Raw genomic sequence first — 15,311 nt, 5'->3', positions numbered from 1 at the left:
AGAGAGAGAGAGAGAGACAAAGATCGTCTCTGTTTATCTGTTTACTGTGTTTCACTCACTTTACTTCACTGTTAATTCACTTAAATCAGAAATAAGCAGTCGTGGAATGTAATTAAGTATATATTAAATAAGTATTTATTCACAGGTTTTGGGGGAGTAACGGATTAATTGTAACTAAGTTACGTAATTAGGATACAAACAATGGTAACCAATCCATTATAGTTACAGAAAAACAAAAACGTTTATTAAAAACAAAAAGGCATTATTTATTTATTGTATTAGTTTTTCTTTTAAAATACACAGAGAAATTTTTACATTTTCTTTTAAAGGTTACATTGTTCTGTTGTCCTATAGGATACATTTGCATCAGTACTTTTTATTGTTATTGTCTTTATTTACAGATTTATTGTTGAGGTTATCTAAAAGTAAGGGGAAGTAATCAAGTTACTTTATTATTGTGATAGCCTACTTGGATTAGGTTACTGACTACATTTTTAGGTAAGGTAATTCATTGGATTATATTTTTAAACCCTTTTAATAAACCCTGTTTATTCACGTATTTCCATTTTATGCCTCTTTACATTTCTGCTCGTACTTTTTACTCCACTAAAACAACTTATAATGACTTTCTCCTTTTTACTGGGATTTACATGTGCACTGGTGTTTATATAGCTTTTATATTTATTTTAGAGATACATTTCTTCTCTAAACCTTTCAGATGGTTTCATTTGAATAACTGTTTAATGCTAAAAGAAGTGAAATTATCCAAACTTTCACCTAAACCACAGAGATTCAGCAGAACATTTTTTTTTAATGCTGGACTTAATTAATTAGTACTTTTACAGTGTGGTAGGTTTATGTAAGTACTTCTTCCACCACTGTCAGAGGAACATGCACATATTAAATTCACAATACCATCATTTGTTTTCAATAAGCTTATCCCAATAACAGCCTACTAAATACTAATGGATAGTAATCATTATTTCCACTAAATTATCTCATAATACTACAATAAAACCCCTTATTACGGGTTGTAATTTTCAGTCTTTAATTAAAAAAATTAAAATCAACAGACGTGAGAGACCGTTCATGAGTGTGTTTATAATAAATCTGGATTTTCATAACTATCCTCTCACTCTAAAAACATAAAATCCACTAGTGCTATGTATCTCATGCAGGGTTTGGACGTTGCGACTCCCTAATCTCATGTTTCACCACAAGGTGGCGCTGTTGATTCAGCTCTATGTTGTGATGTAGGTTTAGTCAACAGGTTGCTCAAAAAACTCAGAAAATGTGTGTAAACACAGACAAAATGTTTATTTTCATCCATCTTCCATCAGTATCCCTGTTCATTCAGATATATTAGCATTTTTGTGCTTCTACAGCATGTACACAGTAACATAAGCACTGCATTTCATAGTGGTACTGACATTTAAACAACAATATTACAAAGACTACACCAGCATAGTCAAAAAAACAACACATTTCATCTGCAAATAAAATGCTCATGGAGACAAATAAGACTTCAAGACATTGGATTGTTGATGATAACTAATGATGATATGACACGTAGCTGAATTCAAGTTTAAGTATGAAATATAATGGGAGTAAATGCATGCATTACAAACACAGAAACATGTATTTATGTAAAGTATTGATGAAAGGCCTTCAGTGAATCAGATATGTTGATCCGAATAATGAAACTGATGCAGCAAAACAAATCATTTATACAAAAAAATAAACAACAACAATAAAGAAAAATAAACAAAACAAGTGCTTGGGATTTTAATAAAAGTTTCATCTAACACTGTACAAAAGCAATACTATATTTATATATGTATTTATGAGGGAAAAGACCAGCAAATCCTCATTTCAAAATAAAAGGTCGAGCTAAGAACAGCACAAGACTCTATAATGCAGCTATTCTAAACACTGAACAAACAGCGTCACCAAACCGGACAGATTTCCTTGACTTCCACTTTAAAGTTTAAAATCTCATAAGGAATATAAATGATAATGATCCTTTTTTTTATCAGATTTTTCTAGAAGTGGTTTCAAATTTCAATGACTTGTGATGTTGGACTGATGCAACCTCCAATTGTGACTACATGTGGAAAGTGGCTGCTGCACTTTTCAAGTATACGATTTTTGCTTCCCTCCAGACGCTTGGCGGACTACCTGAAGGAGTGTCGGAAGTGCACACTCCTTCGTTTCAGCTTCTCTGGGTTGTGGGACGCCATGTGGGAAAATTCTCGGAAGATGTCAAGGTATGTGGCGTCTCCTGGTGAAGAAAACAAACCAAAAAAAAAAAAAAAAGAATGAAAATGATGCCACTTGAGACTTGATTTCCACAGAAAGAAAAGTCTGACACACAGTCAAAACATCTTTTATATGAAAGTGAATACAAGCAGGGAGGAAAAAAGCAGAAAGCAGAGGAGCCCTGGGTATGAAAAAGCCTCATGAATGGAAGGGGCAAAAACAGGCGGAGGCACCGTGAAGCTTTCCCTCTTTCAACTCTCCAAATTCTGGGCCTTTACTTTTCATGTGGCCATGGTAACCGCTGAATCTTGGGGGAATAACAAAAGCAGTTGAACTCTTTTGTGTCCCATGAGAGCTCCCAGGCTTGGCTAATTAAAAAAAGGAGAATGAACATTCCTGGTTTTCCCTGTTTATGTACATGTGAGTGTGAGAAAGAGAGAGTATAAGACTTATACTCAGTAACTTGTATTAAATGCTTATAAGGATCATTGTGCTTCTCAACCTTTTTGCTAAAGTTTTCCTAAACTAAACCGACAACCACTTACTAAGTGACATGTTTTATGTATATTTCATATTATATTCAATGCATAACAATAACAGCACAGAACAACTGATGAACTGTAAACAGTGAACACAACAACTGCAGGAAGTTTGTGAGCAAAATGAGCGATTTGGATGAATTTTGACCAGATTATTTCCTGTGAATATTGTTTAGAGATGAGTTTTCCTGCTACTTTTAGGATCTTTTTGTACAATTCTCTGTATTGTGTATTTTTTAAATTTATAACAATCATACATACTTAGTGTTTTCTTCTCCCTGATGTTTATTCTATTAGCTCTTTGGTTGTTATAACTGCGTACTTTTTTTAAATGTAGGACTATGAGATTCAGGCCTACTGTGTATATTTCTTAAAGTTTTCTTACACCCCTTAAAATCAAGAAGGGTTTATAACACACCTGTGAAGCTTTGGCGACCCCTAGTGGGGGTCCAGACCCCCAGGTTGGGAACCACTGGCCCAAACTGACAACCACTGAGGAACCACTTTATGGAGTTTGTGTAAAGCCAGCGATTTGTATGAATTTTGAGCAGATTATTTCAGATTATTGAGTGTTCCTGATATTTTAGCAACTTTTTATACAATTCTCTGTCTGTTTTATGTTGTAAAAATATTTTTAACAGCTATTTATCTGCATTTTTTTTTGCAGATACAGTGTTTTCTTCTCCCTGACACTTGGCCATTGTTCTATCAGCTCTTTGGTTGTTTTAACTTCTCTAAAGCAGGACAGGGCTGTTTATCAGAGGTTGACGGCTCTGTGAATATAACTTGTGTTCTGGTCTTCTAAGTTTATATCTTAAATAATAATCTAAACTTTAAAAATAACAATTTAGTTTTTTACAGAATGAATTACTGAGTCATAGCCCTACTGTGTACATTTTAAAATTAGGAAGGCCTTGCAACCCCCCATGAAGCTTTGGCGACCCCTAGTGGACTACCATCATTATACTATAAATAAAGTATATATTTATTTACAAATATGTCTTCTTCACTCTTATAATGGCTCCATCAGCTGATGAAGGCCATGAGTGTGGCCAAAAGCGTGGCCAAAAGTGCACCTTCAGGGAATTTACCATTTTGTCTGGGTCAGCCTGTGAATGAACACAAAAAGGATTTGTTTGTGTGTAATATCATTAAATATAATTCATTATCTATTATCAATCATTCACAATTGTTTATACACCAGTTATGGATGCTTTAGATGTTATAATTATTAAACAAATGCATTAATAAACACTTAAAATGTTCTTATTTTTTGCTTACAACTACGTTATAGTGTGTTGTAAACCATTTATTAATATTTATATGCTTCTTATGAATGCTAAATGGGGAGTTGAAGTAAAGTTTAACATTATAACTAGATTATAATGATTCTTCAGCCTCATTGGAAAAATAATCATTTGAAACGCGAACATTAAACTCTCTCTGTGCAAATTCAAGTAATGAATTCACATTCAGATTCACACAATAAATATGTTATAATGTCATGCTGTGAAGATCAGAGATATTCCCACAATCAGTGTGTGAAGGCAGAGGTTTGTTAGTGCTGTTAGATGTAGTGAAAGACTGTCAAAGTGAGTGAAAGAAGACTTGAAAATGAAGCAAAGAAGCAAAGGGAGAGGTTAGCTTTTAGTCACATCTTCCATTTATTTTCATTACCATATTAGAAGACACTGGGAGGAGTTATTAAACAAAAAACGTAGGTACCAAACCAAACATACACAGCAGTAGTAGCAGTGTTAATAGCACACGTACTGTATATTCAGAGACAGTTTTTACAGGTAACAGTCAGAGACAGAAAAAAATACAAGAAGGTTAAAAATTGCATGTTAGAAGCAAGCAGTTAAAGTGTTACTAGTTTTTAGTTTATATACACAACAGTCAACTTGTTGACTTATACCGACTGATACACTGCAGACACGTTTTACTGTACAACACATAATCCTTCAATGGCATGATGCAAAATCATTGTTAGTAATGACATCATTCATCGAGTAAAATCTGCTTCCTGTTAAGTTTTGTAGAGTTGGTGTGTAGCTCCCACAGCTATCACACAAAGTACTGCACACGATAAGAAAAAAAGGCTGGATTTAGTGTTTTCAAAGTGCTTTGAATCTATCTCTGACGAGAAAGCTAGAAGGGAGGAAATGAGTGAGCTGCTCTTTCTGTCACATCTGCTGCTACATCCTTAAATAAAAACAGTTCCCTGCGACTGACTTGGTTAACTCAAGTTAGGGACTGTATTCAAATTATAAGAGGGGGAAAGTGGGGTCAGGAAAGAGGATGCAGATATTCTTTTACTTGAGTGAAGCATGAGAATTGTCTTTTTATAAATTATATTAGCTGTGTCACACCATCTGCCTTTGATGAACCTCCTCTGCAGGATTATAAACGGCTCCATTAAAACAGAATGGTTGCAGACAGTTGTGAGACAGGACTCGATGGTACAAATACATCGCTATATAGCTTCACTGATAGGTGTGGTCGGATGTTGCACCTGTAGCCACACCCAGTGGCTACAGGTGCAACAGCAAGGTGAGAAGTTAAACGGCTGGAGGTCAGAAAAGACAAGATTTTCAGGGGTGTTAAGTTACTCTTTAGGCTTAAAATCATAGAATTTAATGTATAATTTCACTTCATTTCACCTGCATTTTGTAATAAACAGCTTGAACACAATATGTAATACATTTCCCTGTGTTATATGCTTTTTACAAAAAACGGGAGTTGCACTTTTTTATGATGAAAAATCTAAAAATATGGTTCATTATGTAATAACCAACCAAAATGGATGTCTTCATCTGTACACGTGTTATATTTTTAACAATAAACTTAAATTAAACTTCACAAATATTAAATTAGACTCCCTTGGTGTTACAGTTGACTTTGTTATCATCCTACAACCAAACTCAGGGACTTCATGCCAAAGGCCGACCTGGAAAAACTCATTCATGCTTTTAATTCTAGCATAGTTGACTACTGCAGTGGTCTTTAGATGGGGCTCCCCAGTAAGACCATTGAAAAGCTTTAGCTTATTCAAAATGCAGTTCATAAAGGGGAAATGTATTACATATTGGGTTCAGGCTGTTTATTACAAATTGCAGCAGATTGTGGGTGTTAATGAAGTAAATACATTTCGTTGAGGTATTACATAATGTGGTGTCATTATATAATGTGTTATTAATAGCCCGGGGCAGGGTCTTACATTTTTAAAAAAGGTTCAGGCCCCCATATAAATAATTTCCATACAGTCCCTTATAGTTAAGAAAATCCCTTTGGATTTATGGCCTACTGTGAGAAAGAAAAGGGTAAAAACACTTGCTAGCTCTCCGAAAAACTGTCTGCGGTCTTTGGTTTGAACTAAACCCCAACAGTCTATAGCATCTGTCAAAGACAAGCAACATCTTTGGGAAAATATTTCACTTTTAGGCTAATTTTGCCTCAGATTACGTGAAAAACTCAAACGAGACTGTTCGGCGCTTTAAGCAACAGTCATGTCCAACACTTTCTGGATCACTGCCATTTACTGTGAGCAACCAAAGGGGAGAGGGGGGGTCAAACAAAAAGAACTCATCAGACCCACCTTCATTTATAGCATAAAGAGATCATTAAATACAGTTTTGGGCAGCGGCCGAGCTCCCATGTTCATTGTCATCAAGCTTTTTGCACTAAATTTATCCAGCCAATGGAAGACAGTGGGAAAGGGGTGTTGAGTCTGTTTGCATCCATTTCTGTCATGAAAGTCATTTCATGCACTGTTGTCATGATTTGGCAGTATATAATACGGATATTAACATTATTCAACAATACTAAATGTCAAATATTCACATACACTGGGCACAGAAGTAAACAAAAGTAACAGGGGTTGGGAAGACCTGGGCAACATCCACCCATGCACTATAAACAAAGAACAAGTCTAATATAGGCCTAGTCGTGATACATTAGATTACCATAAACAAACATTTTAACATACAAATACTGTATATACAGTAATACATGTTAGTTTAGTGTGATTTATCAAAAAAAATTCCGTCTTCCACTGCAGTTTGTACTGCAGCATTACTCCAAGTGATTATGAAACTATTGTATTGGCTCGCTTTCTCACAATGAGAATATAATACTGACACTGTGTGTGTGAGTGCTCAGCGAAATAAAGTCTAACAAAATATATCCAGCTTAAAAAAATACCATCTGCATTGTTGTTAAACATAATACAAAAAATACAGATTATCTGTACTGAAATAATCATTGCACTATTGCTCTGGAAGTTTTGTTATAAATAAAAACGAAAGCGTTCGAACCTATTCAGAAAACATAAAATAAAAATGAAGGTACAACGACACAAGGGCAAAAACAAAATTCAAAATCACTGTTGGTAAGAAAAAGTGCATAAATTCGCTTTTGATTCAACATAAAAGCTTTACTTGATCAATCTCCCGATCAGTACGTTTACTCTCAGTCACAGTTATCGCAGCCTCACAGCCGCCTCACGACTACAGACCCTCAGGTTATTAAAAAAGCACAGTCAGCTCAGATTGAATTGACCCTGAACAGGCAAGAAATTGGCTGCACCACCCTGTACTACAAAATTTGGCATTATTCCCCCCGACATCATCTGCACTACAAACAGTTGCAAAGTGTGAGGAGCCGCTGGTTCCAGAAGTGTTTTTTCCCTGTTCTGTTCCCATTTAAATTATATTCTTGATGTTACTTTACATAGAAACACAGGACTCTCCTGGATAATGTAACAGCCCTATGGGTTTACGCTACAGCCTCCAGTTCTAATTATTTCTACTTCACGTCTTTTTGTTTATGGCAGACTGCTCTACGTACTACACTACCCATGGCCACCATTTAATCTTTTCTACTGATAGTAAATATTAATAATGATTGGAATAATGATGATTTAACCAAGACAGTTTCATGCTGATACAAGTTATAGAAGTGCTGTGAGTCACATAACATTTTCTATGGTACAAATTAACAGAACTTTTACTTCCAGAACCAGTGGCGCCTGAAATAGCTCCTCCCACTTCGCACTACAATAACAACTCAGTCACATGATGAAATTAAAAGCAGAATTGTTGTGGCAGGTCTTTGGTTCACAGCACCCTGTACCCTCTAAAACCTCCAGATAAAGGTCAAAGTTGTTCGCCAATACACTGCCGATGACTGTATCTGTGGTTTATTGATTGCTTGACGATAGTGCTGCTGGATTATCTTTTTAAAAAAGTGTCTAAACCTTTCTCCAGGCTGTGATTGGACTGGTGAGCACCTGACTAAGCTCGGTCAAATCTGACATCATTAAAAGGAAGTTAAAACCTGTGTGTGATCCTGAGTGAGGAGCTGACCGCTGTGGACTAAAGTCAGCAGACTGTGCTGGCAAGAGGGACTTGAATTATTCTGGTGTATTTGATGTAGAGAAGTTTACAAGTGGAGGAAAACAAGCTTGGAGCACAAGATCCCAGACAGGTCTCTCTCAGTCAGTCATATGTCTACTGGCACCCCCTGCGCTGGCTTTACAATGTACTATAACCTGACTGGATCTGATTCTAGCACTGTGCTATAGTGAGACAGATAAACTCCTGAATGCATTTCTTATACTGTTGCTCAGTGGGACTGCTGGTTGGGTATTGACCTGGTTGTCCGAAGGGTCCCTCCGACTCCCGCATCTCCTCATTCATCCTGGCCAGACGCAGCCTGAAGAAAAGGAGGAAGAACAGAACGGAAGAGGAGCAGAGCGTTAAAAATCCATCAACGCTCCATAATATGAAAATGTATAGCAAGTATGTGTATAAATGAACATACAGTGTGACTATGTCTGCATTGGCTTGCTGCACAGCTATACTCAAAGGGTCCTGGCCATCCTCATCCCCGTCGTTCTGTGTCGCTCCCCTCTTTAGGAATAAACACACCTGCCTGAAAATACCAGAGAAATGGAGATCAATCACAATGCACATCATCGTTTTTAAAAGGTCTGTGCTAAATATGTCTGAAACAAAACAAATAATGAAATCTGTAATTTCAAAGAAGCTGCTGCAGACAATGGGCCTCATGCAATTGTTCTTATCCTCAATCTGTTTTACTTTACTTATACGAGTGTCAGATTATCTTAAAAGACCAGTGTGCAGGATTTAGTCGCATCTCGAGGGATGTAGTTTTCTTTCTCATTTCTGACTATAAATCCTCCTAAATGTTACACACTGGACCTTTAACTGCACAAACTAGTCTAATCTGTTCTGTTGCGTTTGTGGGAAAGTTTCATTCATCATCACAAAGATGTTACCCAAGAGTGAAAAAGAAGAATATCACACTGCAGTTGTGGTTGTGCTGTTAGGAATCAGCTGACAGAAAGATTCAGACTCAGCAGTGGATCGTGGTACGGTGAGAGACATAAAGAGGGGATGGTTTGACATGAACAGTTTATGTGGATGGTTCTTGCTTGAGGCCCACTGTGTGTGGACAGCAAAACGTCATCAAAAGCAAATGTTTTATTGAAATGGAAACTGTGTGAGAGGCTAGAAATGCAGCCCGGAGTAAACAGCTACGCTCTGTCTCCCGACTCACCCTGTGTGTCCCAGATATGTGGCGTGATGCAGGGGGCCCCTCCCTCTCGCGTCCGTTTGGTTGACGTCAGCAGCGTTCTGGAGCAGGAACTCGCAGGCGATCAATGAACCCTAAAATAAAGTAACAACACCGGTTTGCTTCACACTGACAAACACAACACACTGGTATTGATTTTGTCACCAGAGCCATTTCTGGTCACTGTGGTGATTTGGAGGGAATTGATCTTTGCATAGTCAATTATTTAATGATGTTTCAACTTTATTAAAACTTTTAGTCTGTGTCAACTCATCTATGTCAATTAGTGTCTACGAGTCTAATCCTGGTTTTAATCATATTAGGATATTTCATAATTAATATCTCTGTATGATTCTAACATTTCTCAGTTTTTATTGACGTCTCATCACTATCAGAGAGTTAGACTATCTTCAATCTCAGCATGAACAAAATACAATAGCAGCACTTTACAGATGTTTCACCAGCAAAATGTCACTGAAGCAGAAGTAAAACAACATTTTACACCTTACTGACTCTGACTAGTAAATATCAATAAACTACAAACTCCACACTAGCTACAAGCTTGTAACACAGGCTTAAAAATGTTAAAAATCTGACGTGTCTAAGCCCAAACTGAGATAACCCTGATTACATCACTATGACATTATCAATCTCTAATGGTTCGTGTCCACAGGGGACTTTTTGGACGCAAACACAGACACCCTCCTACAACTGCGCAAACACTTCTGATTGCACCTGATTGGACAAATGGTTTCTGCTCCAGGAAGCATACATAGTATCACTACTACTAATGCTGCTGCTGCTGCTGCTGCCACTTTACAGTATCTTACAGATTGACTGATTGATTTGGATTGACAACAGTGAGTTTAAAGGTTTTTCTTGAGTTTCCAGAGGCAACAAGTCGAGCTGCCGTATGCAGACCTTTACTTTATGCAAATGAGCAGCAGCCAACGTGAAGCCCCGTCCACTGAAACGCAATACCAGCGATACCAGAATGCATTGCACTGCGGTACATAGACAATAAATGGAAAGCGTGGAAAAGTATTTGATGTGTTACTAAAACATTGGGCTTCACAGATGTGATGCTTCTTATGTGACACATTTCTAGTAGCTCTCAGTCGGGCTGACTCACCCCAATCACAGCCTGTATGAGAGGCGTCTTTCCTTCGTCCTCGTCGTTGACTAAGTTGACATCCGCCCCGTGGGCCAGTGCTTCAGCCATGACCGGCAGGTTACGGGCTTTCGAGGCTTTGTAGAGCAGCGCTCCGGGATGAAGGTCCCTCATGTCCTCAGGGTCTGACGTCTCCGGCTCAGCCTCCAGCTCCGCTTCACCACTCGAATCCTCCGACACCTCGCACTCTGAGGACAGGAGAACTCATGTAAGAGCAACACAGGGCACACAGAATACTGCAGGACCATACTTGCATTAAAGGAAACCAAATGAATTCTACAATCTACTTTATTCTCACAGTATATCTTGTACATAATACCTAAGGGACCATCTGTTACACATTCTTCCACTGGACTCACCCTCTGTGACACTGTCCACCACTGAGCCAAACACCAGGATGTCTGTGCTGCCATCTGTGCTGCCTCCCAACCCGCTGTCACTGCTCAGGCCTGCCGGACCAGAAGACGCCAGAACATGGACACATTAGTTACCGCTGTCTCTTTCTGGCTGATCAGTGTTATTTAACAGGCACAGAGACAAGGCTTGTACAGACACGCAAGATTCAAGCCTCGGCTCTGCAATTTGGGTAAAAAACTACAGTTAAAGGCTTGAGTGTCTTGCTGTAGTGAACTGAACTTGGCAGTTTGTCAAAATAGAGAGTCGCTTACTTCGAGGCCCAGATCCCGTGTCAAAATAGGAGAAGAGAGAGTCCAGCTCATCGGGACAGAACAGGGAGTCTCGTCTGAATTTGGCAGCTGCTGTGAGACAAACATAGAGGAAAGCAAAAGGTTAGAACAGTCTGTTTTCTATAACAATGACATTAGGGCCCATTGCGTAGGCCTAGCCCCAGTTCTCTCATGTATTACCCATTATATTCAAGTCACAGCACTAGGATTACACTGTGCCGCTGTAATACATTAGAGGCACAAACTGGATCAAACAATGTAAACAAACAACAAACAAACAAACCACATCACTTTAAAGCTCCACTCTGAACAGACAATTCGAGACGGAGATCAATGAAAGTACCTGCGGAGAGGGTGGAAGGGGAGGTGCTTCCGGGCTCTTGTCGGTATCTTCGGCGTGTTTTAGGGACCGTGGTGGCACTGTTGTGTCTCCGACACTTCTTCACGCTCCACCGCCGCTCCGACTTCCTCTCTCCATTGATGAGTATCTCTGTGGAACCCAGCTTCTTCAGGAATTTCTTCTCTACATACTTTGCCTTAATCCAAGCCTCCTTCTCCTGCCTGTAGAAGGACCACACAACACATGACGGACTTGTTGCGTTCAAAAGTAACAGATTTAAATAATGTATGAGAACAGTTGAGTTAATTTGATGAATTCCTACCTTGAACTGGACGGCAATGGTTTCTTTAGACCTTGTTCTTGGTACGAGCCTTCGTAGATGTGGTTGATGACACTGTTTCCAAGCTCACACATTAGCTACAAAGCAACAACAGGAGACAAAATGTTTATTCGCTTTTTTGTCGAGAGTTAGAAGATAACATTGAAACTGCTCCCATATCTGTCCTTTAAATATGAAGCTAAAGCCAGAACAGTTGGCTTAGCTTAGCATAAAGACTGAAAACATGGTAAACAGCTAGCCTGGCTTCTGCTGAAGCTCACAAATTAACATATTTTATTTTGTTTAATCCTATCAATTGCAAAATGTCAAACTATTCCTTTAATGCAACAATAATAACTGCCTCATTCTCCAGACGCTGCTGGGACAAACTGTACCTTTAATAATTCTGGTTCCCATGAGTCCAGTGTGAGTGAGCGAACCTTCGAACAGTGAACTCCGAGACTCCTGAAACAAAAACATATTTTAAGTTTAAGTCATTTATGTTCTGTAGGCAAACAAATTAAGAGGTGAAAGTGAAAGAATTATACTTAATTATGACTTTAAGGCAACAGATGGCGGCCAACACAAGAAACCAGAGTAGCTTATATTATTTTGAAGTTTTACAAATGAATCCTTCACCATGTTGTTGTATGGTGACCTGGTCTGAAAAGCTGAAAGCTGCTAAAGTGTTATCCTGAAGGAAATGAGAGAAGCCGCTCCTAATGTAATGCAAATCACTAAGTTCCACCGATGAAGCTGTCTGGTATCCAGGCAACAGTGATACTGCGCTTCTCCCCCTCGTCGCCCTGCATTGTAACAAAGAAGCCATGTCTGATCTTGCTGTGAGAGGACGAGCCCCAAAAAGGGGTCATGAATATTTAACAGGGGAGGGGGGACACACACGGGGATGTGGTTCGTGATTACATAAGCAGTGATAATTGCAACTTAAAAAAAACACACACACACAACTCCTAACGGGAATATTTTTCCCAGCAACAGTGTGATGTAACAGAACATGAGCGCAGTGCATTGATCTGCATGATGACAGGATGTGTTTATCCGCAGCATGATACCTTCATTCAACGGCATTACATCATATTCACCAGGATCTGACACTGAATTGAACCATTCAACGGTGTGTTCACTGTGTGTGTGTGTGTCTCAGCTCTGCAGCCGTCTTTATCGTCTCACTTCCTCCCCCTCAATGAAAAAACCTCAATCAAATCCAATAAGCAACGTACTGCGCTTTAATCCCATCAGCGGTGTGTGTGTGTGTGGCAGACCGTGCTCGGTGCCTTTAGCAGTGCATGTGAGGCCAAAGTAACAGACTGCTGGAGCCACTTCCTGCCATCAGTGCCAGTAGCCACACAGCACATGGCGGCAGTGAAAGAGGAATTCAGATCTTAAAGTCGAACCATCTCTCAAAAAAAATGTGTTCTGCTTATTGTCGCTTTAATGCTGGAGCTTCGCTGTGCAGGATGATGCGTGTGCAGAGTTTAAGTTCTTCTGCTGAAGGCGGACTAAATGTCTCTGCGCTCACCTTACGCCTGAGTTTAACACGTGTTTGTACGAGCAGGATTTTGTGACATCACAACTTGTTTGGAAGCCAATTCTGGTCCGAGATGCAACTCAGAAGCGTGATGTGGAAACTTGAAGCCTGCAGCGCACATAGACAGTACGCTGAGAAGTAGGAGACATTGTGTGTCCACCTCAAGGAGTTTTTAACTGCTTCTATACGACCTACATAAGCATAGTTATTCTTAGCCTGCTACTGGGTCGGATTCAGTCGGATTCTCCTTAAATAATCAATGAAATGAGGCAGCAGAAACACCACTGCGTTCCTCATTCGTAGGGTGAAAAAACAGATGTAATTTTAACATTTTTTTAAGGGAAAACCCAAATCAGATATATGTCTGGAGGGGATCTAATAATAATCTACAAAATAAGTCCAGAAATCAGATAAATGTTGTGAAGTAGAAATAGAACCTGTTTATCATTTCAGTAAATGTTCTTCTATTCATCACTAGCATGTGGTTAGGATCATTTGCCACAGTAAGGATTCCTCTTGGGCTTTTCTTTTTCTTTTATATTAATCTGAGAAATATAAATGTTTGTCTGGCCTCTACCTGTGGATGCCGGAGCACTCGATACACAGCAGGATGCCCAGGTTGATGGAGGCCCAGCGAGGGTCGGCCTGGCCGCAGTCACAGCACTGCTCGTTCCCTGGCAGACACTGGATCCGCTGCAGGATGGTGTCCCCTCGGACGCTGCGCTCCCGGGGCTCACTGGCCGAATCAATACTGCTGGTGGACGGAGAGGCTGTTCTGTCCAGATGCTAAATATAAAACACACACTTTCATTAGGATCACAAAATGGCACATCAATAGGTGTAGTCTGTGTTATGCAGATGTTTTCTTTATGTCGCTTTTGTAGTACAATTACAAGGTTTTTCTCCATTTCCAGTCATTATATTAAGATAACCTAAGCTAATCATCTGCTGGCTGTAGTTTCATATTTACGTATTTACAAATATGAGAAAGGTATAAATTTTCTTATCTAACTGTGTGCAAGAAAGCAAATAAGTGTATTTCCCACAATATTCAACTGCTCCTGTAATGTTGTAGTAAGTCTAGGTGGAGCTATTTAGATCTATAGCAATAGATAGCATATAGTGTACAGTACAGGATTTCCCTCTTAAAAGTATAAAGTAGCATACAATGGAAAAAGTCTAATAAGTAACCTCATAATTATACTTAAGTACAGTACTTAAATAAATGAATCCACCACTGCAATGATACATTCAAATCAAACGTTTGTGTTAAAATAAAACACACATGCTTTATAACCATTGAACTCACCTCGATATAGTAGGTGTCTGGACTCTCTCTGTAGGCTGAGGCAATGCTAGCTTGAACCGCCTGAATCCACGCTTGTCTTAGTTTCTCAGATTCAGCCTGAAGCATACAGCTCCTGTAAAACAATCAAAAGAGAATTAACTAATCATAAAGTACCTTCTGTACAGATCTGCATAATTTAACGTGGCATGCTAAACCAACACCGTATTAAAAAAGGAAAGATTTCTTCTGCATATTCACAAATTTCACATAATATTCATTCTTCGTTTCTTAACTGCTGTGTTACATCTGGAGCTGCTGTAACAAGTGAATTTTCCCAGTGTGGGATCAATAAAGTCTATTTTATCTTATCTTAGACACTGGACCTTCATATTTGTGTACCTCAGTGTTTTAGAAATGAATTAAAATAAAATATCTAATGCAAATTGTGCAGTAAAAGTGATCAGAAAACGTATTGGTTTTCTGAACTGATACAAGACGTGTGAAGTGCAGTAAACTGATGTCTATAAAACTACTGCATGTTAACATCTGCTAATTAGCACTAA

At 38.8% G+C, this 15,311-nt stretch overlaps 1 protein-coding gene across 5 annotated transcripts in view; it reads right to left on the bottom strand.

Annotated features, from left to right (window-relative positions):
* Positions 1–1,281: 1,281 nt before the first annotated feature.
* Positions 1,282–15,311, bottom strand: part of acap3a (ArfGAP with coiled-coil, ankyrin repeat and PH domains 3a) — a 70,932-nt gene continuing 56,902 nt past the window's right edge. For 2 of the 5 annotated variants that reach the window (XM_035656519.1, XM_035656523.1), the window contains exons 14-25: positions 14,770–14,881; positions 14,038–14,246; positions 12,307–12,376; positions 11,915–12,009; positions 11,596–11,813; positions 11,235–11,324; positions 10,926–11,024; positions 10,528–10,754; positions 9,381–9,490; positions 8,622–8,732; positions 8,452–8,513; positions 1,283–2,281 (exon numbers count right to left, since the gene is read on the bottom strand). In XM_035656519.1, the coding sequence (XP_035512412.1) occupies positions 2,175–2,281; positions 8,452–8,513; positions 8,622–8,732; positions 9,381–9,490; positions 10,528–10,754; positions 10,926–11,024; positions 11,235–11,324; positions 11,596–11,813; positions 11,915–12,009; positions 12,307–12,376; positions 14,038–14,246; positions 14,770–14,881 (1,510 nt within the window). In that variant the 3' untranslated portion in view covers positions 1,283–2,174. Of the gene's footprint in view, positions 2,282–8,451; positions 8,514–8,621; positions 8,733–9,380; positions 9,491–10,527; positions 10,755–10,925; positions 11,025–11,234; positions 11,325–11,595; positions 11,814–11,914; positions 12,010–12,306; positions 12,377–14,037; positions 14,247–14,769; positions 14,882–15,311 lie in introns of all 5 variants that reach the window. The other 3 variants (XM_035656521.1, XM_035656520.1, XM_035656522.1) reach the window with 3 other exon arrangements.

This window comes from Morone saxatilis, unplaced genomic scaffold (genome assembly GCF_004916995.1).
Source record: "Morone saxatilis isolate NCDOM2014 unplaced genomic scaffold, NCSU_SB_2.0 Contig15, whole genome shotgun sequence".
Taxonomy (NCBI): Eukaryota; Metazoa; Chordata; class Actinopteri; family Moronidae; genus Morone; species Morone saxatilis.
Note: the sequence above shows the minus strand (reverse complement) of the source record. Positions and strands in the feature narration are given on the sequence as shown.